At 43.0% G+C, this 26,426-nt stretch overlaps 1 protein-coding gene across 2 annotated transcripts in view; it reads left to right on the top strand.

Annotated features, from left to right (window-relative positions):
• PAPPA2 (pappalysin 2) overlaps positions 1–26,426 on the top strand; it is a 268,752-nt gene that overhangs the window by 229,755 nt on the left and 12,571 nt on the right. For both annotated transcript variants that reach the window (XM_077763320.1, XM_077763319.1), the window contains one exon: positions 2,520–2,591. In XM_077763320.1, the coding sequence (XP_077619446.1) occupies positions 2,520–2,591 (72 nt within the window). The remainder of the gene's footprint in view (positions 1–2,519; positions 2,592–26,426) is intronic.

Here is a 26,426-nt window from a genome sequence, read left to right as displayed (position 1 = left end):
GTATTTTATTCTGTGAATCTGTATTACATGATAATAAAATTACATAAAAATACAAAGATAGAAAACATCAGGTGGAGATAATAGGACAAAAGAGCATTGAAGAAAATGCATCAGAAGTAAAGACAGACTCTTCCTTTCTTTTAACCCCCTTTGCAATATATCCTTAGAGTTTCTAAAGTGTTATTAACACAACTCTCCTGCATTTATTTGCTTATCTATTTATTTATTTATAGTTTTTTTAAGTTTGCCTGTTTGTTTGTTTATTTAGAGACTCCCAAGCAGGCTTCACGCTGTGACTTCACAGGCTTCACAGGCTTCACAGAGCCTGACGTGGAACCTGAACTCACGAACCATGAAATCATGACCTGAGCCTAAACCAAGAGTTGGACCCCTCACCCAGGCATTTATAAAAGAGGTGGATGGGGTAGAAGGTATTGTGGGCAAAAAAGAAGCCAGCACAGTCAGTTCAGTGTTCTGGCAAGTTCTGGTCATAGACATCATGTGAGGGGGGCGAGGCTAAGTATCGTCTTGTGGGAAAGCACTGGCATTCTTCCAGCTCCCTTCACCACAGACTTTGACCTCTTTGAAGGCAGCAACTCTGGTTCATAGAGAGTGAAGCATGTATACATTTGAATGTCTGACTGATAAGAATGGGGAATGGGAATCTTTGGGAATGTGGTGCTATCAGAAGGAAAAAATTGCTCTGTATTTACACCTCAAGGGTACAACTTCCAGTTTGTATGCTTGATAATGCTATTAGCATCATCAGGTAACAAGGAAGCATAAACCACTGATATTTTAAATACTAGAAATTGAGACCATTGCTAGCTAAAAGAGTTCCACTGATACTGGTTTTAAAACATAAACAAGGGGGTGCCTGGGTGGCTCAATCGGTTAGGCATCCGACTTCGGCTCAGGTCATGATCTCATGGTTCGTGGGTTCAAGCCCCGCATTGGGCTCTGTGCTGACAGCTCAGAGCCTGGAGCCTGTTTCAGATCCTGTGTCTCCCTCTCTCTCTGACCCACCCCTGCTCATGCTGTCTCTATCTCCCTCTCAAAAATAAATGAAACATTAAAAATTAAAAAAAAAACATAAACAAGAATCCTTTCTAGGTAGCAGAGCCATTGTTTGTATGCAAATAGGTGCTTAAGTGGCTTTTGGTGCAGAATATCTCATTTTTTAGTAGGTTGAACTCCTCCTATTGTATTTACCTTATGTATTTGTATAATCCTCTATAATCCTTTTTTTCCCAGTGCAATGAAAACTTAAACCAAGGCACTTTCTATATTATTACAATGTAGAATTTAGAATTTCAGAATTCATTAGGATTTATGGTATTATCTCCCCTTTAGGGAGACTGTGAAAGAAGAATTTTAATTTATACCAACATAACTCCAGAAAAATCTTGCAGTTCTCCATTCTCATAACTATGAGGTATACCTCAAATACCTACATGGTAATATATGCAAATGTCTCCAATCTGATTACCACACAGTCTTAACATTCTAGAACGTATAATTTCCAATTACTGGAGGTGCTATCTTGTGGAAAGCTCATACCTCACAGTGTATTCTTTTTCTTCTGATTGCACTGAATTAAAATGTGAGTATGAAAGTCTACAAATGGTTTGGGTTGATGGGCTATAGAGAGAATCAATCTTTTTCTCCCTGAAGCCTCCTATGGGACTTTTTCTTTTCCTGAAGTGTTTCTTTGAAATTTATAAAATCCAAAAATTAAAAGGGAAAAGTTGAATGAAAATGGGTTGTAATTATTATTCAACAAAGAGTAGATGAGTATTTGTTTAAATGCCCATCTGGAAATGGCCATTGGGACAGTGACAGTTATGGGGCTCACATTTAATATGAATGTGTTTTTGCTCACACCAGCTTGATGCGGGCGCCATTTTGAACCCCAGTGGTGTCCCATTAACCCTGTTAGCCCAGCAGACCTTTTATTGCTCACCAGGAAGGGATAAATGGTGCTAACAGGAGCTACAGAGTTTTCGACTCACCCTCCAGCCCTTGCTTGGCACTCACATCTTCTTGTCTAGGATTCTTGGGATCCATTTTCAGTTCAAGACTCTTCTTGTGAAGCTATACTGCTCAGCCTTTAAAAATCCACAGTGCAGCCTAGTCAGCCCAGCCATCTCACAATTTCTTGTAATGGTATTGAAAATTTCAAAGCAAATGGAAAAAATATTATGCCCAGAACCAAATTACACTCATTACAACATTGAGGATGCTTTCTAAAATTACACCTTCGTCTCTCTGGAAAGTTTGATACCTCGGCGGGGGAGGGGAGGGTGAAGAGGAGGAGAGGTCCACTTGGCACCATCTGGCAGGATGATTGCACTTCTACAGGCAAGACCACTGCCTCCGCCCTCTGTATGGGGTGCAGTTGGGGCCTCCTTCCTCACGGAATGAGGTTGGGCTGGTGCGGTGAACTCGGGATTTGGCCCTTCTCTTTCTGACCCGAGGTCTTTGTTTTTGTTTTCTGTTCTCTCCATTTTCCCCTTCAGAGCATCGTGTGCACTGGGCGGCGTCAATGGCACCCACCCCCCTTCCTCATCCACTGCATCCAGTCGTGTGAGGTAAGCCTCCTGCCCTCCCAGACCCACCCCAGAGTGGCCCAGTCTGCTTTTCTCACAGGGACCTGAGTCTTTCTCCCATCCAAGTACTAACCAGGCCCGACCCTGCTTAGGGACCTGAGTGGTTTTTTTTTTTTTTTTTTTTTAAATGTTTTATTTATTTCTAGCAGACAGAGAGAGAGACACACAGCGTGAGCAGGGGAGGGTCAGAGAGAGAGGGAGATACAGACTCTGAAACAGGCTCCAGGCTCTGAGCTGGCAGTCAGCACAGAGCCCGACGCGGGGCTCGAACCCACGAACCGCGAGATCATGACCCAAGCAAAAGTCGGACGCTCAACCGACTAAGCCACCCGGGCGCCCCGGGACCTGAGTCTTTTTAATGCAAGGTCTCACTCCTATGCTTTTGGCTTAATCTCTTAAATTTAGCTCTCTAATTTTCAAACTACAGATATTAGGATTTCTTCTCCTTTTTTTGTGTTTTTTTAAGCAAAATCTCGAGTCTCCTTTTAAATGACCTAATAAAAAATAAGTTAAAAAGCAAATCAGAATTTTTTATGGTTGTGGGATTCTGGAACTGGACCTTACTTGAGCTTAGTTAGATCAGGGCTTTGCAGACCAATCATGGCCTACAGACAGGTTTATTTGGCCAGCACAGTGTCTGAAAACAATTTCGTTCTGGTTGCCAATATGTAGAAATGTGGACTTCACAGAAGATTTGTGTATGTGTGTATGACATCCCACACACGTACACACATACTCCAAATAAAAATCAATATAAAACACTTTGTGCTGGTTTGTCTCTTGGAAAACGAGACTGTCTGACAATCATGGCAACAGTTAGCTGGGTCTGAGTGACAGCTACACCCCAAAGGGCAGCTGCTCTCTGGGTCAGCAAGATGCTCCCCTTGCCCCAGGGCTCCTTACCTAGCGGGCTTCCCTCACTTATATCAACCGCCAGAGTCACGCAGGAATCTGTTTTCAACCTCTGAGGTGGACCTGGAACCCACTGTTGGGTAACTCCAACCAGAGCTTTACTTCCTCAGGGAATCCCATGTACTTCTTCACACGGGTGATCCCCTTCCAGTGGGGGATTTAGCACGCTGTGAATTCCTTAGCTAGATTAACAAGAATTATTGTGAAGAAGAGTCAAGAATGAGGCAGAGCCTTATGGGGGAGGGGGAGAGAATGACCCAGAAATCATGGCGTGGGGGAGAGGGGACACTTCTCTCTCTCTCTCTCTCTCTCTCTCTCTCTCTCTTTCACCATTTAAACCCTCTTACCCCAGGAATAGCTACTCAGTCACAATAGGTTTTGCCATTCAAATTTCTAACTGCAAGTAATTAAACCACTTAGCAGTGATACTTGGGTAATTCTGGTTGCTCCTTGTGTGCTAGCTACAGCCATTGAACTGCACCTGATTTCCAACACCCCCCCCCACACACACACGCACCCAAACCACATGCTTCTCTATCCCTCAGTTCTTCTGTATCTCTGTTTCTCTTTATCTAATTCTGGGAAACTGGGATCTACATGAGGCCAAAGAGGGGGAAAGGGTGGGGTTTGAGACAAAAGGAAAACTGGGTGGGGAAATGATACCAATAAAATAGCATTCTGAGAGTCCATCAGGAAAAATGCTAGCAGAGTGTGCTTTGTTACAGCACGGGCCAACAAAACAGCTCATCTTCTGCCATCATTAGAAAAACAGATGGCAATGGGGTGGGAAGGAGGGGCAGTGACTCATCCACTGGGCAGGGGGTAAAAAGCGAGAAGAGGAGGCCAGGAGAGGAGGGAGATAAACAGGCAGAGGACTCAGAACNGGGGGGGGTGACAGGGCTGGGACCTGGCTTCCGTGTTTCCCAGAAGGCTCCAACACAGCGCTTTCCTCATGTGTCTTCCCCTCCTCCCTGCACCCCCAGCACAGCCTCCCCATCCCTTATCCTGAGCTTCCTAGGCTCCTGTCAGTCCCTTTTGTGATGTGACAAGAAACAAAACTCCACTCCCTCTTCTGATTCCTGTGCCCACCTTCTGCCAGGCACAGCTGAGCCTCCAGTGGTTTTCAGAGTGTGGCCCCTCGACCAGCACAATTGGCATAAGCTGGGTACCTGGTAAAAATACACATTGTCAGGCCCTGTCCCACACCTCCTGATTCGGAGACTCTGGGAGTAGGGCCCAGCGATCTGTGATTTTAACAAGGCCTCCAGGTGCTTCTGAAAAGTACTGAAGACTGAGAACCACTGCCCCGGCCACTATGGGAGCAGTCAAGAAGGTCCCCAGACTGTGGAGCCCTAGTTTGAAGCTTTCTTTGTCCGGGAGTAATTCTAGCCAACATCAATTCCATTCTGATTATTCTACAGTATTTCCTGGGGCTCTCTGGGTAGAACAAGGTTTGAAAGGGTAAGATTTTGCTTCTGGCTTCCCAGCAGAGGCTAGGAAGAGAAAAGAAAAAATGAGAAAAAAAACATGTAAGGGTGGGAGGAAGAAGCAAAGAAAAAGGAGAATCAGTGCCCACTGGAAAGGAAAGGAATCGAGTCAGACGGGAACAAAGTGGGGAGAATCTCTGATGAAATGAGTAGTAAGAGATGCAGAGAGGGGGTGAGACTGGAAGAGAAAGGGTGAGAGAAGCTGGAACTGGCCACTTGGCAGACACCTAATTCTTTACTGGAAAAAGTCAGCTAAATATATTAGGGGCAACTGAAGAGCGTCAAAGACAGACGGAGGGAAAACAGACCCAGAAGCAAGATAAACCAAAGAGAGCTCGGTAGATGGGAGGAAGTTTTTAAAAAGTGCTGCACAGAAGTTTGAGCTCAAATTAGACATTTGTTCCTCAGTATCTAGAAGGAGTTTTCCTTTTTTTTTTTTTCTTTTCTTTTTTGCTCTCCGATACCGAGTATTACTGTGAGATGTTCCCTGCAGCCATCCAGCCTTGGCAAAGTGGAGTACCTCATTCTTCATTCTGCTCAGTGAGCCCAAGACAGTGAATCCATCAGCTCACTAGCCTACTATCCATGTCCTACTTCATGTCTTTTCTGCTCCTTGGCGTACTATCCCTTTTGTCACGAGCTTTAGTTTTCAGTCCCCCATCATTCTATGCCTCTTGCATTTTACAAGAGACAGTTCTGAGGTTTTTTCTGCCAACCCTGTGTCAATAACACCGCCTTCTCATCGTCATCTATGTTCCCATGGTCTCAGCCAGAATATGGGCATACTACGTATCTGCGGTCCAAACCTGTTCGTATGTTAAATTCGGGTTTTCTAGTTGTTTCTTGAAAACTAACCTGACACTCCTCATACCTTTCTTGACCTGACTCTCCTCATGTTTTGTTTTTCTTTTGTAAGTTATGAATGGGCAAGGAATGGTGGCTTCGTGGGTGGAAAGATTTAGGACAACGTAGGTTTAAATCCTAGGCTGGCTGAGTGGTGTGAGCATTTGCATCTTAGTCTTTATTGGAAAGTGAGGGCAACAAAGCTATTAAGGAGCTGGGTCAAGGAATTAATGTGATCATGTACATGGAGTGTTTAAGCATCTGCCATGTCTGGTCCTTAGTCAATGGTTATAAAGTAGTGGCATTTGTTGTGAACCATTACCCACTTTGTGTGTGAGCGCTTACTGAATGAGTAAAGCAGAAACTGCAAGTCTGAACTGCTGACATGGCCTCAAGGGGAGTAGTAGGTGCAAAGTCTAAGGGTAGAAAAAGGGACAGAGCAAGAGAAGAGAAGGGAAGCAAGCCATTCCCGGGGGAAGCCCCTTGAGATCCATCATTCTCAGACCACTTGGAGAGGGCTACTGTGTCCAGTCAGTCACCAGGTCAGTCAGTCACCAGTTCATCACGTGAGCAGCTCTCCACATTCCTACTGTGGAGCCCCTCAGCCCCTCGCTGGGGCCTCAACATTCCCCACCGGGGCTACTGCACTGGTTTCCTGATTGTTCTTCTTACTCCCAGACCTGTGCTCATTAAAATACAGACAAATGTACAAACAGTCTAGGATAACTGTGCAGAAAACAAACACTTATTCTGCCAAATGTTCCTCGAATAAATTGTACTCTTTTCCTGGCACAGCAAGAAAAAGAGAAAGGGAAGGGGGCATCTGCATTTTGTGGGGGATAATTGAAGTGAGTGTTCCCTCCATCCATGAACACTATGATACTGTCATATCACGTGTGTGATCCTCTCTGTCTTTTTTCCCTCCATTTCTTCCTTTTCTTCCTTCCTTGCTCTTTCATAAAGTCGTATTTATTAATTCTGCCAAAGTCCACAACCCTAGGTTCCACTTAGACTAAGAACACCTTGTGTTCCAGGGAATGCAGCTGGGAGTAAAGACTACACTTACAGCCCCCTTTTGGATAGAAAACATTAATTTCTTTCCTGCTGGATAATTAAAATTGAGTGCCCGTTGACACATGTTTTGGGGCTGCTTTTTCCACGAGCATGGATTTCTTGCAAGTTTGTTGTCAGCAGCCTCCACTTGGGATTTACGGTTTCTCTCTTCACCCCTTTGCTGTTGTGTGTAGCGTTTCCTTTTTCAGAAGCGGGAACTGTGAAGGACAGAGGCAAAACTGTGTTGGAATGATTAGGATCAAATGCTGACTCTACCCTTGCTAATTGTGTGGGGACAGGGTCTTATTGAAATCCTTAGATATATTAACACTCAAGAAACAGTCAACTTATACTCAGTTTCTGTCTTAATGAGTGTTTATTATTCACTGTAGGTAGTCATGGTTAATTGATGTTCCTCAGGCTTCCAGTAAAACTCAGGAAGCCTTTTCAGATTGTGTGGGAATTTCAAGTAAGTCTCTCTGGGCATTAACTGCCATTTCACCTCACAACTCTCCTACATACGCTTGCAAATGCCTATCACTTCACTTACCACATTATTTCAAGGTAATGGGATAGGTCCATCCTTCCAACAGCTCCCAAGTAGTACGATGTGTGCTTTATTTATTTTGTATCCCTTTGAAACATATAGCCTAATTTTTCCATGACACCTGCTTCTACGCCGCTAAAGGCAGGAACAGAGATTTGAAGGTCGAACCTTGACTTTGAGAGTCTTAAATTGAAAAAGATTGGATCAGGCTTCTGGGAACCAGCACAGTGGAAGTAAAGGCAGGGAAGGAATAGAAGGAGAAGTAAAGAATAAAAACCTTGTCGTGCACAGAATCAGAAGGGCTTGCAACAGATACAGTGAAGGGCCACATGGACTAGCAGAAGAAAGGCCATCTGGGGCATAGAAGCAAGCTTAAACTTTGCTTCCATCCTTTATGACATGATTCTTTGGGCAAGTCAGCTAACTTCTCTGAATTTAAGTTCCCTCGGCTTTCAATTAAATGGACATAATTTATCTTTTAAACTTGTTGGTCAGATACCAGCTTCAGAAAATTATGGAGACACAATCCACAAGGATGTAGTTTGGGGCTGTCGGAGAGGTCACACTTCAGTAGAGTGTGGGTCATTCTAATTTCTCAGAAATAACTGCAAATCCCCCTTGTTTTTGGGAATTTTTGATCTGAATCAAAAGATTAGGATTTTGATTAGATTTTTTTATCTTAATTATGCTCACGGGTCCTTCTCTTAAAGAGCCACTGTTCCGATTTGTGCCTTCTTTGGTTAGCCTTGATTCCGTACTCATTGGATGGGTTGCACCTTGGGAATCTGTTGGCACTGTCCTTTCTTGGCATCAGTTCCAGGCTGGTCCTGATTTTGGTTTTACTACTTCCATCCTGGTTTTAGCTGGCAAGAGAAAACTCAGACTCAGATAGGGTAGATAGGAGAGTCAGAACATGATAAAGGATGTGCAAGCGCCTATTGTATGAATGTTCATTAAACAGCAGTTGAGTGTGTGATAAACATTAATCGAATTTCATCTATCAGTACTACTGAGTGGTTTCTGTTTCAGAACGAAAGTTAGGATTTTTGCTGCTATTCTTCCTCCTAAGGCAGTGACGGGCAGACGGGCAGGACCCATGTCTGTACATGTGCCCTGAGGGGGAAGGGGCCAGGCTGATCTGGAGGGAGATTTGGTAAAGGATTGCTGATGAAGACTCTCTGGTGTCCTATCTAAACCATTCTGATGTTCTTGAAGAAATGAAGAGCCCTTAGAAAACTGGAGGCGAAGCTGTGCAATATATACCGTTTTACTCAACCAACTGAGCCACCCAGGTGCCCCAATATATACTGTTTTAAAAGCAAAAGGGGTGGAACAATAATGACTACACATCTGTGAGTTTGATTTTCTACCAGAAACAGTTCTAGGACAGTTTCCTCTAAGTCCAAGTCCCTTACAACTGTCTTATTTTGTGACAGAGTGATTTATCAGAGAGATAAAGGAGAAATCACTTCTTTTTTATTAAGTTTATAAAATTGTATTTATTGGAGAGAGTGGGAGGAAAGGGGTAGAGCAGGAGAGAGAGAATCTTAAGCAGGCTCCATGATCAGTGCAGAACCCGATGCGGAGCTCCATCCCATGACCCTGGGATCACGATCTGAGCCAAAACCAAAAGTTGAACACTCAACCAACTGAGCCACCCAGGGGCCCCAAGGAAAAATCATTTCTAAACTTAGCAGATGTGTCATACTAATTCAAATGAGCTACTCCCTCTCCCTCATTTAAGATGGCAGCTAAGGAGTTTGACCATGAGATGGATCATTACTGTAGATTATGCTGAATGGGGTGGCCCATTCAGTGAAACACTCAAGACTTGTTTTGGCTATACGCCCATCTTTACTCATTTCACATGGGCAAAAGACTTGGTGGGTCATTTTTATTAAAAATGCGCTTAAGAATTACCTGGAGTTCTTATTCTTAAAACGCAGATTCTTAAGTTCTGCCCCTACCTCCTCATTCTTACATACCAAGTCTGGTGTGAGGTCCAAGAACTTGCTTTTGTTTATATATATTTTTTAATTTTATTTATTTTTGAGAGGAATGGAGACAGAGCACGAGCAGGGAAGAAGCAGAGAGAGAGGGAGACACAGAATCTGAAGTAGGCTCCAGGCTGAGTTGTCAGTCCAGATCCCGATGTGGGGCTCGAACTCATGAACCGTGAGATCATGACCTAAGCCAAAGTGGGACACTTCACCAACTAAGCCACCCAGGTCCCCCAAAGAATTTGATTTTTTAAAACAAATACCCCAGGTGCTTCTAATACAGATGATTGTCAACTGCACTTTGAGAAACACTGGGCAGGGATAAATTAATACACTCATAGATGATAGTATACAGCAGTGCCTTGTATCTTGGGACGAAGGATCTGTCTTCTGATGGTTCTTGAAAAAAATGAAGAGGTCACCTGAAATAGAATGCAGTTCAGAAAGGTCAAGGATAGAGGTAAAAGCATCTGGCAAATAGTAGTAAAACTAAAATCCTTAGAAGCCAGAGGATACTGGATTGTTTTAAAATTATAGTGAAAAAAAATTTAAATTTAAATCATGCTTCATCAGGGGTACACAGCAGCTTAACACAACAAGCTCCATGACAGTGAGTGAAAGTGGGACCAACAGAAAACCTGAGGGTTTCATTGTCTTTTTTTGTTCTTCTCACCACCGGTCTGAACCTATTTTGTCTCTTGCTCTAGCTTCTGTAGCCATTAGAAAATACCGAACAGGTTGAAAGTAACAAAAATAATATCAAAAGCTTGATAAGCTTGATTTCCTTTGGGGGAAAAAAATCCAGAGAAACTGGGATCTTTAAGCCAAAGAAGAGAAGGATAAAGACTCATGTAGTAAACGTTTTCCCTACAGAAGAGTTCATAGTCACCACCCCTCAGTAAGAAGGGAACAGAAAATAATAGGTTTAGAAATTGCAAGAACTATTTAAGTCTGTGTGAAATATCCTGGAAGTATTAGACTTTATACAAGATTATAAAGACATGTGTTTAAAAGGCATGTTAACCTTTGGAGCATTTTAAGGAGATATGTATTGTCTTCTCTCTGACATGGTTAAGTTTTCTGCTGCCTCAAACACAGAACATGCTTTGGTATTCCCTTCTGCAGATCTAGCATGCCATGGATTTAAACGTAAACGTATCGGTGTTTTCTTAAAGCAACTGGTAGAGATATTTTTATATATCGTTACTGTAGGAGTACACCCTTGATAGGAATTTATATAGGATGGAATTGGAGGTGGAAAGACCAGGTGAGGGGGAGTGGGGGACAAATTTAGCTTCAGCAGAGTGGCTGCATTTATTTAAATGTAGGTGGGCAGTTGTATTTTTTTACACAGTTGTAGCTGATACCAACAATGCTTCCATCACTAATTTATTCCGTCTGCTACACCATTCCTTGGATTCTTTCTTCTGTGTTGTCTTGGACCTCTCCCTGCCTCCCTTTCATTATTTATATTCCAGATGGTAACCCTGTTAGCTGTGTTCTTGATCGCTCATGGGCACTGCCTGGCTTTACTGCTGTTAAGTCTATGGGATGCAGGGGCCAGTATATAATTCATGAAGTGGAAATGATGGCATGAAAATCGAGGCTTTATTGTACCTTTTTTTCTTGCCTGGAGTTTGAGCCAAGAGAGAGGCTCTAGAGTCCGACTAAAATATCCTGTTTTAAGGGATGTGCTTTATTTTGGGGCTCAGACTGTGTACAGATCCGAATGAGATGATCTGAGGTCAGAGGTGGCAGAGGCTGTGTGTGTGTGTGTGTGTGTGTGTGTGTGTGTGTTTAAATAGTTATAGTGTTATAGTGCCTCCTATCTGACCAGGTGAAGTTGCACAGCAGGTGGCAAAGCCCATCACCATGATCATAAATTTGAGGGATCTTTATTCTTACAGATGAAATGAAACATGTGAGTGTCAGGGAGACTCCAGTGTAGAAATCCTTCATTCCCTGTGGCAGCTATAGTGGCGGGCCCTCCCACGGGAAAGGAGGAAGGAACATTTTTTTACTGAGTGAAATACTTGAAGACCGAAGTGAGCCAGACAGTTTTGTGTTTCACCCAGAGGGCTCGCTGAGACTCAAGTGGGAGCAGCGCAGGCTGGGCCTGCACCTGCAGAGATCCAGAATGTACCAGGGCCCTGGCCACAGCGCACCTGAACACCTGTTAGTGATGTGGGCGGACTCTCAGCTCTCACTTTGGGCTCAGATGCCCTGGGGAGAGGGGGCGGCAAGCAGCTGTGTGGGCCCTCCAGGCGGTGCCCATGCTCTCCCGGGGTTGAGACCTGATTGCTGTAGAGCTCGAGGGAAATAGCCCAATGACAGTTGTGGGGGACTTGAAGAATGCACCTGTCTGATTCCGGGTCTTTCTCTTTTCTCCCCCTCAGCCTCATAGTGAAACCTGTCCAGCCATTCGCTTCTCCATCTTTTCTCATTTCTACCCTTAAGATTCATCTCTCCAGCTATGCTTTAGAAACGTGGTGCCATCAGCAGATAGTCACAAATCACTTTTAATAAATGCCCAAGGCTTGAACTTCGAAGTGTGACCACGGGGGATGGGTACTGGTTCTTTAAAAGAACCCCCCCCCAAAAAAAACAAAGAAAATCCCCAAATTCTCACTGGAGTATGTCTTTTAAATTCCTTAGTAAAAAGAGAAAAATGAATCCTTTTTATGATATCGTGTGCAGAAACCCAAATGTTCTATTCCAACTTTATCACTTGCGCCCTGTGTGGTTGTGAAGTAGTTTAACTTCCCATTCCCTTTCCATTTATATTTTGTCATTTAAATAATAGCCAGCAATTAAACTTCTCTTTGCCACCTTTCAGCTGTTTACAGATCAGATATAATAATCATTCCTTCCCTGCTGGTTCTCAGAGGACAGATCGTATGGGCTGATTTGTCTTTTACATTCTTGCCAAGTCCTCTAGGATCTATGGGTGAAAAGAGGCCACAAAAATGCTAATTATGGCAGGAATAATAACAGCCCCGATGCCAATAGCAGGGACAGCCACTCTTCTTCTGGAAGGGATAGTGTATGTTCTTACAAATCTAAATCTTAATATGTGTTAGCCGCGTTAAAATCCAGAGAAAAATGGAAAATTATCGTAAGTTGGAGCTGTCTTCCCGGCACAGCGACTGCCAAATTCCGATCCCCTCGAGATTTGTTTGTGAACTGACGTCGCTGCCAGTTGTGTGCAATCTCTGCACGAGGCTGAAAAATCCAGGCACGGCTCTCGGCTTGTCCAGAGTCCTGTTTGGTTCAGGGCTCCACTTTAGACCCTCCAGCTGGAATCTCTGAAAATCAGACTCCAAATGTTAATCAGGACTAGGTTTTCATTTTGAAAGCTAAAACCATTGTGTGTTTTCCCCCCTCACTTTTTAAAAAAGTGTAACACGGAAAGCAGGACCGTGCAAATTGTAAAACCTCATCTAGATTAACAACATTCACGAGAATTTATGCCTCTCTTAAACTCCCTGGAGCCAAGCTGTGCCTCCTGGTGGGCTTTCTGACGGGGCTGCCTTTGGCTTTCTTTGTCTTCTAGGCTTCCTGGGTGGGCCGCTTTCTCCCTCTGCTAATTCTCTCTACGACATCGGGTTGTGCTTTGTCTCCTCCCACCGTACCCTTTTCCGGATTTCTCTGTGCTTTTCCTTATTTTTCTGTTTTTTTTTTTTCTTTATCATTTCTAGCCTGGGCTTGAAGGCAATATAAATATCATCCGCCTGCCAAGCTGGCATCACAGAAACGCTACTTTCTTTTCTTGAACCTGCTCGACCTTCCAGATGCTTCCCCATGATGATAACTGAGGTTAGAATTAGCGACAAGCAGATATAATCAGGTTCTATCCGTAAATAACTCTACCCCTTTTCACTTTTCAGAGACATTGTGCTCCCTTAGAACTTCTAAATGTGCTTCTAAAATGTGTTTTAAGGGGCACCTGGGTGGCTCAGTCAGTTAAGTGTCCAACTTCAGCTCAGGTCATGATCTCCTGGTTTGTGGGTTAGAGCCCCGCATCAGGCTCTGTGCTGACAGCTCAGAGCCTGGAGTCGGCTTCGGATTCTGTGTCTCCCTCTCTCTCTGCCCCTCCCCCATCATGCTCTGTTTCTCTCTGTCTCAGTAATAAATAAACATTTAAAAATGTTTAAAAAATAAAATAAAATGTGTTTTAAATACAGTTAAGCATGACTCAAATACATGCATGAATTTATAGAGCATTGGTTAGTGTACTATTTATCACCACGATCATTGGAACAATGTCTTTATTAAATAGTCATAAAGGCAAGCTCTTTCAGAAAGTGCATATAGTTTGAGTCATTCCTAGTTCATTCTACTAAAATCCGTATTTCTTTTAAGTGGAATTATTTGATTATATGCTTCATTATAATGACTAACTGGTAGCAAGGTACACTAAACTTTCTTACCTTACTTTTTAGTCTCTAAAGTACAATGCGTACCTATACACATATTGTGTGTGTGAGTGTGTGTGTTTGTGGGTCTGTTGTTCTGACTAACCCAGTGGTGAGTAATGACAAAGAGGATGACACTCCCAAGTTGATTGCGACTATTTGCAAATTGCAGCCAGCACCACCGTGTAGAAGAAAGGCCATACACTTCAACCCCAGACTAACGGGTTTAAATCTCAGCTCCACCCTTATCTGTTATATTTTTTGTGTAATAGTTTTTAAACTGAACTTTATTTCTATAAAAGTAACACCTGCACCTAGTTTAGGGAGTCATTTGGCACCTCTGGGTTTATTTGGAAGATGAGCAGTGCCTGACCATCTGACCTCAGGCTCCCTGAGCAAAGGTGATCCTTTCAGGTCTTCTTTCCTTCTTCTGTTTCACTTCTTTTATTTCTTCTGGAAATTACATCTATAAACATCTGTTTATACATCTACACACATACCTATTTAATAATTCTTCTGCTAGTCTTGATTTTCTTTTTTCAATTAGGACATTATTAACTGCATTCCTAATATGGAAAATGGGATTTGAGCTCTCTGAGACCATCACACACACACACACACACACACACACACACACACACACACACCCCTACACATGCACACACCCATATTGCTGCCTGTAGGGACACCTGACACCTCTAATTCCTGAGCTTTTCTGGGGTTCTGTGGCATTTCAGACATTTAGGTTTCTGTTTTCTCAAATTCGTGGTATCAGTTCCTGCTCGTCCCTCCATTTACCACCATCCTAAATGTTGAATTCTCTATTGGCTGTCATTCTTTCTCATATTCTCTTTTCCTTTGTGATTTCATACCTTTTTTTTATTCCTTTATGGACATTTGAGTGGGGTGTGTAGAGGGAACTGATATAGAAACAAATTCAATTCCTATTTTTACCAGCACTGAGCCTGGGGTATAGTACATGCTCAGTGAGCCGCGCACTGTTACTACCAGTTCCTTCAGCAGAGTTTTGCCCCTGTGGAAGGAGAAAGATGTACCTGGCAGAGACCACATACCTTATTTTGGTATTTTTTCCCCTCCATTATCTTTTCTCACTTCTTATTTCAGCCTAAAGCCAAGCAGAAATCTCTTCAAAGGTAGCAAACTCCTGAAAGTGTAAATTTTAGATTAAGAAGGACTAATTCATGGGGTAGACCTTTAGTGCGTGTGCATAGTGTGAGACTCTAGGGATGTGAAGGAGACAAGGTTCCTGTGCCCTGGGAACCCCCAGTCTGATGTGGGGGAGAGGCATGTACAATGTGCTGTGGGAACAGTGAAAAGTATGTGGTTGTATTTGCTTACGGAGCAGGTGGGAGGTAGGTGGGCCATTAAATTTGGGAACGATTTTATAGCAAAATGGCATTCCTGTGGGGTCTTGAGGGATATAATAATTTAATTAGTTGGAGATAAAGGAAAGTTCTGTGGGCAGGGAGGGTAGTATTAACACAAGGCACAGGGGTTTGAAAACTCATAGAATTCCTGGAGAACCACCAGAGAACGGGCTATATGAAGACTATAGGTGAGGCTAGAGAGGCTCGGGCTAGATTCAAGAGGCTTGAATGCTGCCATGCTTGGGATATGAGCTTTATTCTGGTGTCATTGAGGAGCCTCACTTTTTTTTTTTTTTTTTACTGGAAACAGTAAGATTAGATGTGATCCACTGTTGTAGATGAAGCCCATGGAGAAGAGACAGGTGATCAGTAGAATGGTTAGGAAATGATGTCTATATTTTATGAGAGGGGATGAGAGCCCAGACTTGGCCCCTGGGAGTAGAGATAGAAAGAAGCAACCATTGAGGGGTTTCCTTTTGAGATATCAAACTGATTCTAGAATCACATTCTATAGGGAAGATGAGGTTCTGAATCCAACTCACTAGTGCTTGGATGCTTAGTGAGTGCCATTAACCTCTGTAAAGAAAAGAAAGTAGGCTTATAGAAGGAGATGATGGGCTTGGCTTTAGACTGGGTGAGTTCAGTGTAATTGGAACTAGAAGTTCAGACACACATTCTTGGTGACTTAGGTTGAGGAACGAGGAAAGTAAGGATGATGGTTGAAGGTAGCAAGTGGATGAGGTCATGCAAGGCATTTGAATGGGGACAAGAAAGAAAAAGGCCTGCCAGGAGGCAAGTGATATAAAGAACAGAGGAAGTAAGCTAGTCAAGGAGATAGGGAGAGACTGGAAAGGTAGAAGGAAATGAAGGAGAGAGTGGTCCAGGAAAACTGTGAAAGAAGAGACTTCCGGGGAAAGAGATGGTGAATAGTGTTAACTGCTACAGAGTAGACAACCAGTTGAGTAGTATCAAGAGACACTTTGTGATTTAAGCACTCACTGAAATCCCTGACACAAAGGTAGCAGTGGGGTAGGGAAGAGGGCAATGAGTTGAGAAACAGATAAGAAAGTTGGTGCAGCAAATAAAAATTATTGTTTCCAAAAGTTGGCCAGTCGAAGAAGTGTGATGGGCATCGATGTAAGTGCAAAACGGTGCCCATGGAAAGATTTTTGATGTGGACAAGACTTGAATATATTTATTGGCCATGGGGAATAATCTGGCTGACAGTCTGGAGACCCAGGGTAAAGAGAGGATAGAAGGGCTTACAAATGGCGTTGGTTATGAGGCAAATGAGAAGGCAGTAACAATGACTAAAGACAGAGTTTATAGAGTAGCAGGTGGAATTCAAGAATCCAGGGATTCCATATACAACGGTTTCTCATTTCTCTGTTCAGACTTTCCCAGCTCAGTTGATGGCAGCATCATACTTCGGGTTGCTCAGGACAAAATCCTTGGTGCCGTCTTCATTCCTTTCTTTCTCTCACCCTCCATATCCAGTGCACCAGGGAATTCCAATAGCCATTAAAATGTATCCACAATCCATCCACTTTTCACTGTCCCAGCTGCTGCTACCCTGGTTTGAGCTGTCATCATCCGCTGTTGGCGTTGGCACAACAGCCTCCTGGCTGGTCACACGACCACCCCATGGTCCATTCCCAGCTCAGCAGCCAAAGGGTGCTGTTCAAATCTACAGTAAAGCTATGTGGTCCCCTCCTAAAGCCTTCTAACCATGCTCCTTTCACTCAGAGTAAAAGTCAAAGTCATTACAATGGCTTACACAACCCTCCAGATGTTCCCTCTCTGACCATTTGATTGAAAATCACAATTATCCTGACTCCCTCACTCTCTGCCCATCCCCCAACACAGAACACTCCTGCTTCCTTTACACTGTTCTTTTTTTATAAGACTTACTAATTTATGAAATAATTACTTATTTGTTGTATTTAATGTCTATTTCTCCCCCGCTGGGATTTGAGCTTCACAGGGCAGGACTTTTTATTTATTTTGTTCATTGTTATATCTAGTCCTTAATAAAATGGTACAATGTCTGGTACATGGTAAATGCTCAATTAATACCTTGTGCACGGTTACATGAGGTAGGAAGTTAAGGGCAGCCACACATTTGGGAGAGGACTAACAGTGGCTTAACAACCTTAAGCATCTTGAATACTTTGAGGAAAAGGAAAATTTTGCTAACTTGTGAAGAGTAATAAGGTTGCCAAGAGACTCTGAGTTTTTAATTCCTTTATGAATCCATTTCTCCTGAGCGCTTTTTGGTGTTAGGTCTACAGTCAGCATGGCCCTGTCCTGACTTTGAGGATGGATGAAATTTGGTTTCCTAGGATCCCTGCAGCTTTTTGAGGGCTGTTTGTGCACTGGGGAGAGAAACCTTGGTTCCTCCTATTACCTTTCTTCTCTTTGGTTGTGTGACCTCAGTCGAAGTCATTTAACCTGTAGGGGAAAACAGTATCTTCCTTAGGTTGATTTACGAAGTTCTTTTGGCTCTCAAAGGAGATGATGTTTGTGAAAGCATTTGCGGACACTACGTGCCACATATGAGTAGAGGATTATCATTGCTGTTATTATCCCTGTGTAAGAAGCCAGGCCAGGCCAAGGCATGGCGACACTGTCGGGGACACATGCCTCACATAGTGCCAGAGCCCCGGAGTGAGGGAGCTGAATGTCTGCTCGCGGGTGTGCATGTAACGTAGCAGCAAAGAACAAAGGAGAAACAGAGTCTCTGCTTCTCTCCTTTCGATTCAGTCTCATCCCTTTCAGGAATCAGGTCTACAGGTTTGAGCTAGATTATGTGTCTCTTTGGATCTACCTTTCCTAGTGTAGGCACCCAAAGTGGGCATCAGAACCTTGTGTAAGGGGCTAACAGCAGCCCCTATCGGAGGCTCACCAGCAATGCACCAGATCCAGCCCAGCATCTTAGAGACGCCACCCCCCCTTCAGAGGATGCCACTGTCCCTGAAGGATGCAACACCTTCATCTTCTTTTTCCTCTATTTCATTGAACAGAGCAACAAGAATAAGGGAGAAAATGAGTCTTTGAATGTTTAACCAAACTAAAAAAGGGGGGGGGGTTGTGTGTGCAAAAGAAAACCATATACCTACTTTGAAAACAGACTTACTACCTCTTTCTCATCTCAGCACCAATGATCAGCCCAGTGATCCTGAGTGAGCCCTTCCCCCCAACCCCCAGAGAGTCTCCATAGCCTCTTCAGCCTTATACATTGTTTTCCTTCCTATTTAAGATCAGTAATGAGAACTTGGCAGGAGAAAAATTCAAATGGGTCAGGAGGCCCTTGTGGCTTTTATTGGGTTTGTTTTCCGCAGCCCGTTCTAGCCTGCAACATACTTCGCGAGAATGAGTTGGCTGCAGATCTGACCCACGGTAAGAGGCCACCACTGAGGGCAGCATTTCAGACTCAGTGAGACTGGAGCCACGAGCAGACTTCCTGAAGCACACAGCCTGGGTGTTTCCTTACACACGCACGTGCACACACACGTGCACACATAGCGGCACACACCGGGAACCCTCATCGAGAACAGATGTTTCTGCCATCTGTGCCAGCCACGTGTCAGGCATGGCATTTTCTTCTGTGAAGCTCCTGGCGACTGTGTGCGTCCTTCCTTCTCCCCTCCCTCCACTTTCCACCTCCTTCTCCTTCCCCCTGCACCCACGGCATGTACAAATTCTCTCCTGATTCATACTGGGCCAACCTCATATTTTTGTTGTTATTATTGTTATTCCAAACGTTAGATGCTTCCAAAGCTGGGGGGAGGGAGGGAAGGAAAAGAAAAGAAAAGAGAAAAAGAGAAAGAAACCACAGCAACCCCCAAAGAAAACATGTTCTAACCCAGGAATGTACAATACTTCATGCATGGGAAGCATCTTCCCACCTCTCCAAGCTTAGCTACAGAATCTAGGACTCCAAATTCCAACACATGAAAAAACAAACCCATCCAGCTTTCCTGTGTGATCCTCATGCCATTTCCCAATCTAAAAGCTTGCTGCTCCCCCCAATGGCTAGGATTTGCAGAAGAGTCATAGCCTCCTTTCCAGACTTAGACCCCGGGCACTAAACTAGGACCACTGCTTCATACCCATTTCTTCATTTCTTCCCTTAAAATAATATTTCTGAGTGCCCAGTATGTGCTGAGTTACAGAAGTGAATAAGTTAAGTTCATAACATAGTCTATGCTATAGACATGAAAAATCAAGTGCTACCCAATGAGTAATAACACAAAGTTATGAACAAAATCACACGGGGGACAGAGAACAAAGCAAATAGCTGTCCCAGTCACATGGAGATCTTCTAGAGGGGTAACTTTTAGAAGGATGAACAAAAACATGGAAAGGCAAAGATATGAAAGGGAATGGTACAATGCAGTTATCAAAGTTGTCCTTAAGAATGCTGTATAACAAATAATCACCAAACATCAGTGTCTTTTAATAACAAAATTTATTTCTCACTCGTGTATCTGCAGGGTGACTGAAGTGGTTCTGCTTTAGGTTGTGTGTTGGGTCCAGATATACTCCATGTGTCTGTCCCTCGGGGACACAGTCTTCAAGGTTTCAAGATCAGCAGCTACTACACAGGCTCTGTTTGGCTCTTGGTGGGTAGCCTGGGCACAAGAGGACCAGCAGAGGCCTGCCAGCACATTCAAAACCTCTGGTAAACATAGCATGTATATGACACACACTCACATTCCATTGGTCAAGACAAGCCCCATGGCTAGGTCCAGAATTAGTGGGAAGGAGAATTATACTCTGTTGATAGTGAAGTCATGGCAAAGGAAGAAAGTGGAGGGAACAGTGGATGTATGATATCATCTGCCAGTCCATCAAACATTTGTTATGTTCAAATTCATTCTACCTGATCCCAAGATGCTCCAAAAGTCTTCCCCTGTCACAGCATCGGGCTTGAAATCTAGAAGATTATGATTTACTAGCAGGTTACAATGTGCTTCTCTTAATCTAGAGCCCGGTGTTCAAGTTCTCTGCCTTCCACACACCTGATGGACAAAGTGGGGCAGAGACAAGACACCTACACCTACGCAGTGAACATCCCCTTTCAGGGAGAATAATGAAAGGCACAATACAGTCACTGGCCCACAACAATTCTGAAATCCCTCTGAGAAAAGGTGTAAAAATCCCTTCTCTAAGAATAGGGAGTGTCCTATTCAGTAGCATTTGATTACTCCTTGGGTATAGCTCCCAGGGAGTTCTTCATGGCTCTTGGCTCTGCTGACTTGAGAGTCCTTCCTTTTCCATTATCCTCTTGGCCCACAAAAGGGAGCATTGAGGAACATCCCTTGACTGGAAGCTTAAGTAGCTCTCTCTGCCTGCTTCATTGTAGTAGAATATGGGAGACCCAAAAATCTTTTTGTGTTCTCCAACTGTAAGTCTCTTTTAATCCAAGCCAATGGTACTTTTGGCAATTCAACTCACAGACTTTATTGTTTTTGTATACCTTTAATTTTAGTTAAATTCATATACCAACATCTACTTCCACAAGTCTTTTCCAGATGTGCCTCTTTCTGTAGATTTAATTAAAGGTGTTCTAAGCTTCAGAGGCTTCTCTGGGACAAAGTCCTTAGTCTCTTTTCTATGAGGCATTTTTTTTAAGATGTAAGGATCTGCTAGGTGGGATACTTTAGTTCAGTTAAAAGCCTTAACAAATGGTCTAAAGATCCACTCCTTGATTTGTTCTTTGTCCAAGATTAAGTCTTAAATCTCTAAAGGTGTAAATATTTAAAGCACCCACTCATCTCTTCTTATTCCTCTGTTCTCTCAAAATGTGGTCTCCACGGTTGCCTCCAAAGGGATGGAAAAGAAACAAGATGGGCCAGCAACTCTTGAGCCCCTCGGCCCCGAAGTAATACATCATTTCTGCTTGCCTTTCCATGTCCCAGTACATGGTCATGTGGCCTTAAGCCCACCTCAGAGGGGTCAGGGAAACACAGGGGACTATACAGATATTAGGTGAATATGAAATCTCTCTGTTACAGAGAAAAGATGATAGGACATATACTTTAGGAAGAAAGTCATGATGACAAAAACTTTTGACCCTGGAAGTCAGAACCTTATCACCTCTAACCTGAGCTAATGTAATAGCCTCCTCGCTGAACTGAGAAAGTAGAAAGAAAAGAAAGGAAAGGGGCTGAATACAGAACTGTTTCTGCAGCAGAATGGCAAACATTTGGGTGTTGGATGTGAATACAAGAGAGGAGTTGAAGAACTTAATTTGGTTGGAAGAGGGGGTGCATGCTTATTTGTGGGCTCACCTCTCACACTGATATCTCGGTTTGCTCTGAGGAAAGCTCAACTAACAGTTTCCCAACATATAATGCTTGAATGTCTACCATGGTCCTTGCCTATGTGGTTGGAGGTGTGTGCTATTTGTGTTTTTGTTGGTGTACCTATTTTGAATATCCAGTGAAACCACATTTGGGAGGGCAAGGGGCACATTTAATTCCTCTTTGTTTATATCCACCCTTATCCCACCCCCCCCACACACACTATAGTTTACCATTAAACATTCCATAAATAGTCAACAAATATTCACATGTGGTTAAGTAATGCTCATTTAATTATCTTCTTTGGCTGCTCCTGGATATATTATTTGGTAAATTCTCTGTGCATTTAATGTGGAATGGTGGGGTGCAGAACTGGAATTAGTATTTTATTTTTTAATTAGAGAAACCAAGTAGTAAGTTGAATATGCATTATCCAGATGTGCAAGATCCCGAACAAATGGAGATGAAAGCCATGTCCCCAATGTCCTCTCCCTTGTGTGCTGGTTTGAAAGTTTAAAATGCTTAAGTTTAATTTTCACCTCTATTGCTCATTCCCCAAGTGACCTTGGGGCATGGCCCTTTGTCTCATTTTCCCCATCAGTGGAATATGGATAATCATATTAATCTGTCTCACCAGGCGATGTGAGGACTAATTAAAAATGAGATTAGATTCAACTGAAGTCTTTCTAATGTGAGAAATATTAAACTTGGTGGTGCATGTCTGCTATGCTGTTAGGTTTCTGGGAACGGTCTCTGACCTTGGAACCACTTATGACCCCAATGACGCGGCAGCTGAGTCACAAGTACCTGGAGCCTGCCCAGTTTGTTGGCCATACTCACCTGTCCTGCGTCCATGCCCCGTGTGCCCAGCCCGTTGGCCAGACCCATCCAGGTTGCCTAGTAACTGAATAGCAGAAGCCAGTGACCTTTTTACTTCTTTGGGCTCCCTCCAGAGAGCTGTTTCCTGCCTGTCCTCTCTTACCTTGTTTTTGTGCTCCCTTTTATCAGACAGGATCTCTGAAAATTCTTTGTGTTGATAGATCAGTAAAAATAGCTAAATTAATAAATTCACTAACTAAGGCATGTTTTTGCTTGGGCTGCTGCAACCAAAGACCACAGGCTGGGGGACTTCAAAACCAGAAACTTATTTCCTATAGTTCTGGAGGGCTAGGAAGTCCCAGATCAAGGTGCTGGCTGATTCAAGGTGAGGGCTTGGTATGCCGATGGCTGCTTTCTTGCTACGTCTTCACAAGGTACAGAGAGAGAGGAAGCACTGGTATGTCTTCTTTAAGATCCCATCATGATATCATCTAAACCTAATGACCTGTTAGAGCCTCACCTCCAGATACCATCATGTTGAGAGTTGAGCTTCACATACACATTTTGGAGGAATGCAGTTCAGCCCCTAACAGCATCACTCATGCTCACTTCACCTAAGTAGAAGACGTTCCGATACACAGAATGAAGTTTCCCAGTTTTCTTTAATAGGTGGCTACCTGCACTGTATAGTTTTAGGGATGCTGAACATGCTTCTATTTATCCCTCAAATATTGCTCTCCCACATATGACTCACAAAGTCTCAAATGTCCAAAATTAAAGTCATTTCTGCCTCAATAATTTCTATTTTATCTGGTGGCAGATACATATTTATCATTGGCTCCTTAATATGTCAGCTGCTTTCCAGAGAGGTAGAGGACTATGCAGACACTTTGGTAGGCATGGACACCTTGGGCAAGGGAGTTGTCAGAAAGAGCAGGGTCCAGCATGGATGTGGGGATGATGGGGAAAAAAGAGACCAGGAACTAAAAACAGACTTTGACACATCATTGCTGCTGTACCTCAACCCTCTACAACAGAACATAAGAGAGAGGATTAGTATCAGATAACTTGGCTTCTGTAGTTTTCTTCCTTATGGCCATATTGTTCACAGTTATCCTATTCCCATACTTGGGCGAAGTAAATGTAAGATCCCTGGGATTACAGGTCATAATTAAGAGAGAGGAGAATGACTAACCAGGTTTAGCCACCTTTGGGGGAGGGGCTACTGTCACAGACTGGAAACCATCAATACCCCGAATATCCAGGCTCGTTGCACTCAGGAAGCAAATAGACATGAAATAGCTCCTGGTTGCAATGATATATTTAATAACATTACTGAGTATTTATTATATGCCAGGTGCATACTAAGGAATTATTGCCCTTATTATTATTCCTATTTTACTGATGAAGGGGCTGAGAATTCAGTTACCTCTCCAAAGCTCCAAAGGTAGCAAATGTGGGATAAATACACCAACCCAGGCAGTGTGATTCCAGAGTCCCTGTTCTTAACTGGTAGGAAGATTGAAAACAAACAAACAACACATAAATTAGGGACACAAGGCTTGTAGAACACTCAACTGAGAGATGAACACAGGGTGCTGGCCACCTGTTGGGACACCTCCCCAGGCTTTGCAGGCTTTAAGCTAAAGAGGATGGGGTGGAGTGCCAGTGAACTCTGCTGAATGAGGATCAGACACCAGGGACATGCGAGTGGGGAACATGTTTGAGACAGATGCAGCCGATCAGTGAAAGAGTGAATAAGATACACAGACAAGTGTCCCCTAGGTAAAGGTTTGTAAATAAGACACTTGTGCACAGAATAGGTTCCACATGGGTGAGAGGGAGACTGGGTGCATCCACCAATTAACAGAGAACAGAACTGTCAGATTGACGAGCTAGGTTGAACTTGAGAACCACAATAACCAGCCACACAAACTGAGTTGTTTGTAGACACAGGAACTAAACATTAGACCAGGGCTAAAAGAAACAAGACTATTGGCAGGAAAATATTCTAGAATAAATATAACACCTCCCATCTGCTATTCCTCAACTCAGCTGGACCTCGGTTTTACAGAGGATGATAAAACAGTCCTGTCGAAGTTGTGGAGAAAGCCTGGGAGAACTCGGGCAGGAGAGAAAATGGGCTGAGACCCTCTAGGTCTGTGTTTATATGGAAAAAGAAGATGTGTAGACCTTCTCACTCTGAGCTAGGACAGGGTTTGCCGCTTGCTTAGGCTCTATTTCTCAAGACTGAGTCCTTAGATTTAGTAAGGATTCTTTCTAGCTTTTTTTTAAATAAGCAAATTTAAAAAAATCTTAATGTTTATTTATTTTTGAGAGACAGAGACAGAGCATGAGCAGGGCAGGAGCAGAGAGAGAAGGAGACACAGAATCCAAAGCAGGCTCCAGGCTCTGATCTGTCAGCACAGAGCCCAATGTGGAGCTTGAACTCACAGCCTGCGAGATCCTGACCTGAGCCGAAGTCAGATGCTTAACTGACTAAGCCACCCAGGTGCTCACCCGTAATGAGCAAATTTTTTGAGAAAAATTTAGCATGGTTTGAAAGTTAAAATGTCACACACACACACACAAAAACACCTTCATGTGCATTTGGTCTCCTACCCAAATATGGCATTTGCCAAACGCTGGCATTTTCCTTTGCTGTACCTTTCCTGTCTGGTTGTTGTGGTTGTGGTTGTTGTTCTGTTCCATGTTACAACCAGCCAGTTCTATTCTCTTCAGTTCATATCTGTTTGAGGTTGACTTCTACCTGCTCTGAATCCTGTAACTTCTGTCCGGAATATTTCCCATAGTGTCCCCAGATCCAATCTTTGAAACATAACTTTTATCGTGTTCTTCTGTTCAAAACAAAACACAAAGAAGACAAAACAAAGCAAAACTTCCAGTGCTCTCTATTGTCTTCAGGATAAGGAGCAGCTAGATTCCTCTGAGTGGAGATTTTGACCTAGCTCCTAATGTGGGCCATTAATACTTGAGGCAGAAAACCATAGATATACCATTTTCTTTTTAATCTGAAATCTTGGCTTATATTTGCCCTCCTGCTGTGATTTTTCTCCCAACTTCTCTGCCCAAATCCCATCCACACTCAAAGGCGAAATGTAATCCTATGTGCTCCATAAGGCCTTTCTGAAATGTTGCAGACCCTTTCCTATTCTGAACCTTATAGCTCTTATTGGTGCTCTTAATTGTGTGGGGAAGTAATCTTCCATTGGCCCATGATTTCTTTCCTATTTTCTCAGATTCTGTTCAGATTCTGCCTTATTCAGTGCTGATGATAGCAAAGTTTCTTTAATGCAGACTTTGTCATAAACAAAACATACTGTGTTCCTTATACCTAGAAGACACACATAATTATGTACTGATTCAATATACAAGAGTTCAGCCTCATGCCTGGCTCATAGTATATGTTTTGAACATAAATACCCTGCATGATACATTTTTCATGGATTTCTATAGCACTGACTTTTCCTCAGAGAGTGGCTTTGCATGCTCATAGTTGTGGTGAGAGATTGGATTAGGTGCATTACTGAGAAGTGGAGTGTGGCGTATCATTATTATTTGATAACAGTACTGAAGGCAGCATGGATATGTCAGGCTGATTATAGCACGGGCCCTGGCATCGGACAGTGGCTGTGCCTCTTTTCTCCAGACAGGTTCCTTAATGGCTCTAGTTCTTGGTGTTTTAATTGGTAAAATAGGCATGATAATAACATGCCTACCTCACACAGCGATGGTGAGGGTTCAGTAAGGTCCTGCATACCATCCTTGTTGCACACTTATCACAAAAAATTCCATATATAAGATAAAAATTGTATCTGGCTTCTATATGATGGCTTGTAGTTTGTGAAAATATTTTTGCTTTCAGGTACATTCCTAATGCCAGGAACTTTCAGAGAAATTATATATGTCTGTGTATGTGTGTGTGTGTGTGTACATATATTAATTATATATGTATAATAAAAAACATTTTATATTAATTATATATATTAATTTTATATATAATAAATATATATAATAAAAACAT

The sequence above is a fragment of the Crocuta crocuta genome, unplaced genomic scaffold, assembly GCF_008692635.1.
Source record: "Crocuta crocuta isolate KB4526 unplaced genomic scaffold, BGI_CrCroc_1.0 scaffold3, whole genome shotgun sequence".
In the NCBI taxonomy this organism is placed as follows: Eukaryota; Metazoa; Chordata; class Mammalia; order Carnivora; family Hyaenidae; genus Crocuta; species Crocuta crocuta.
The sequence above is the reverse complement of the archived record's forward strand: the minus strand, read 5'-3'. Positions and strand labels throughout refer to the sequence as shown.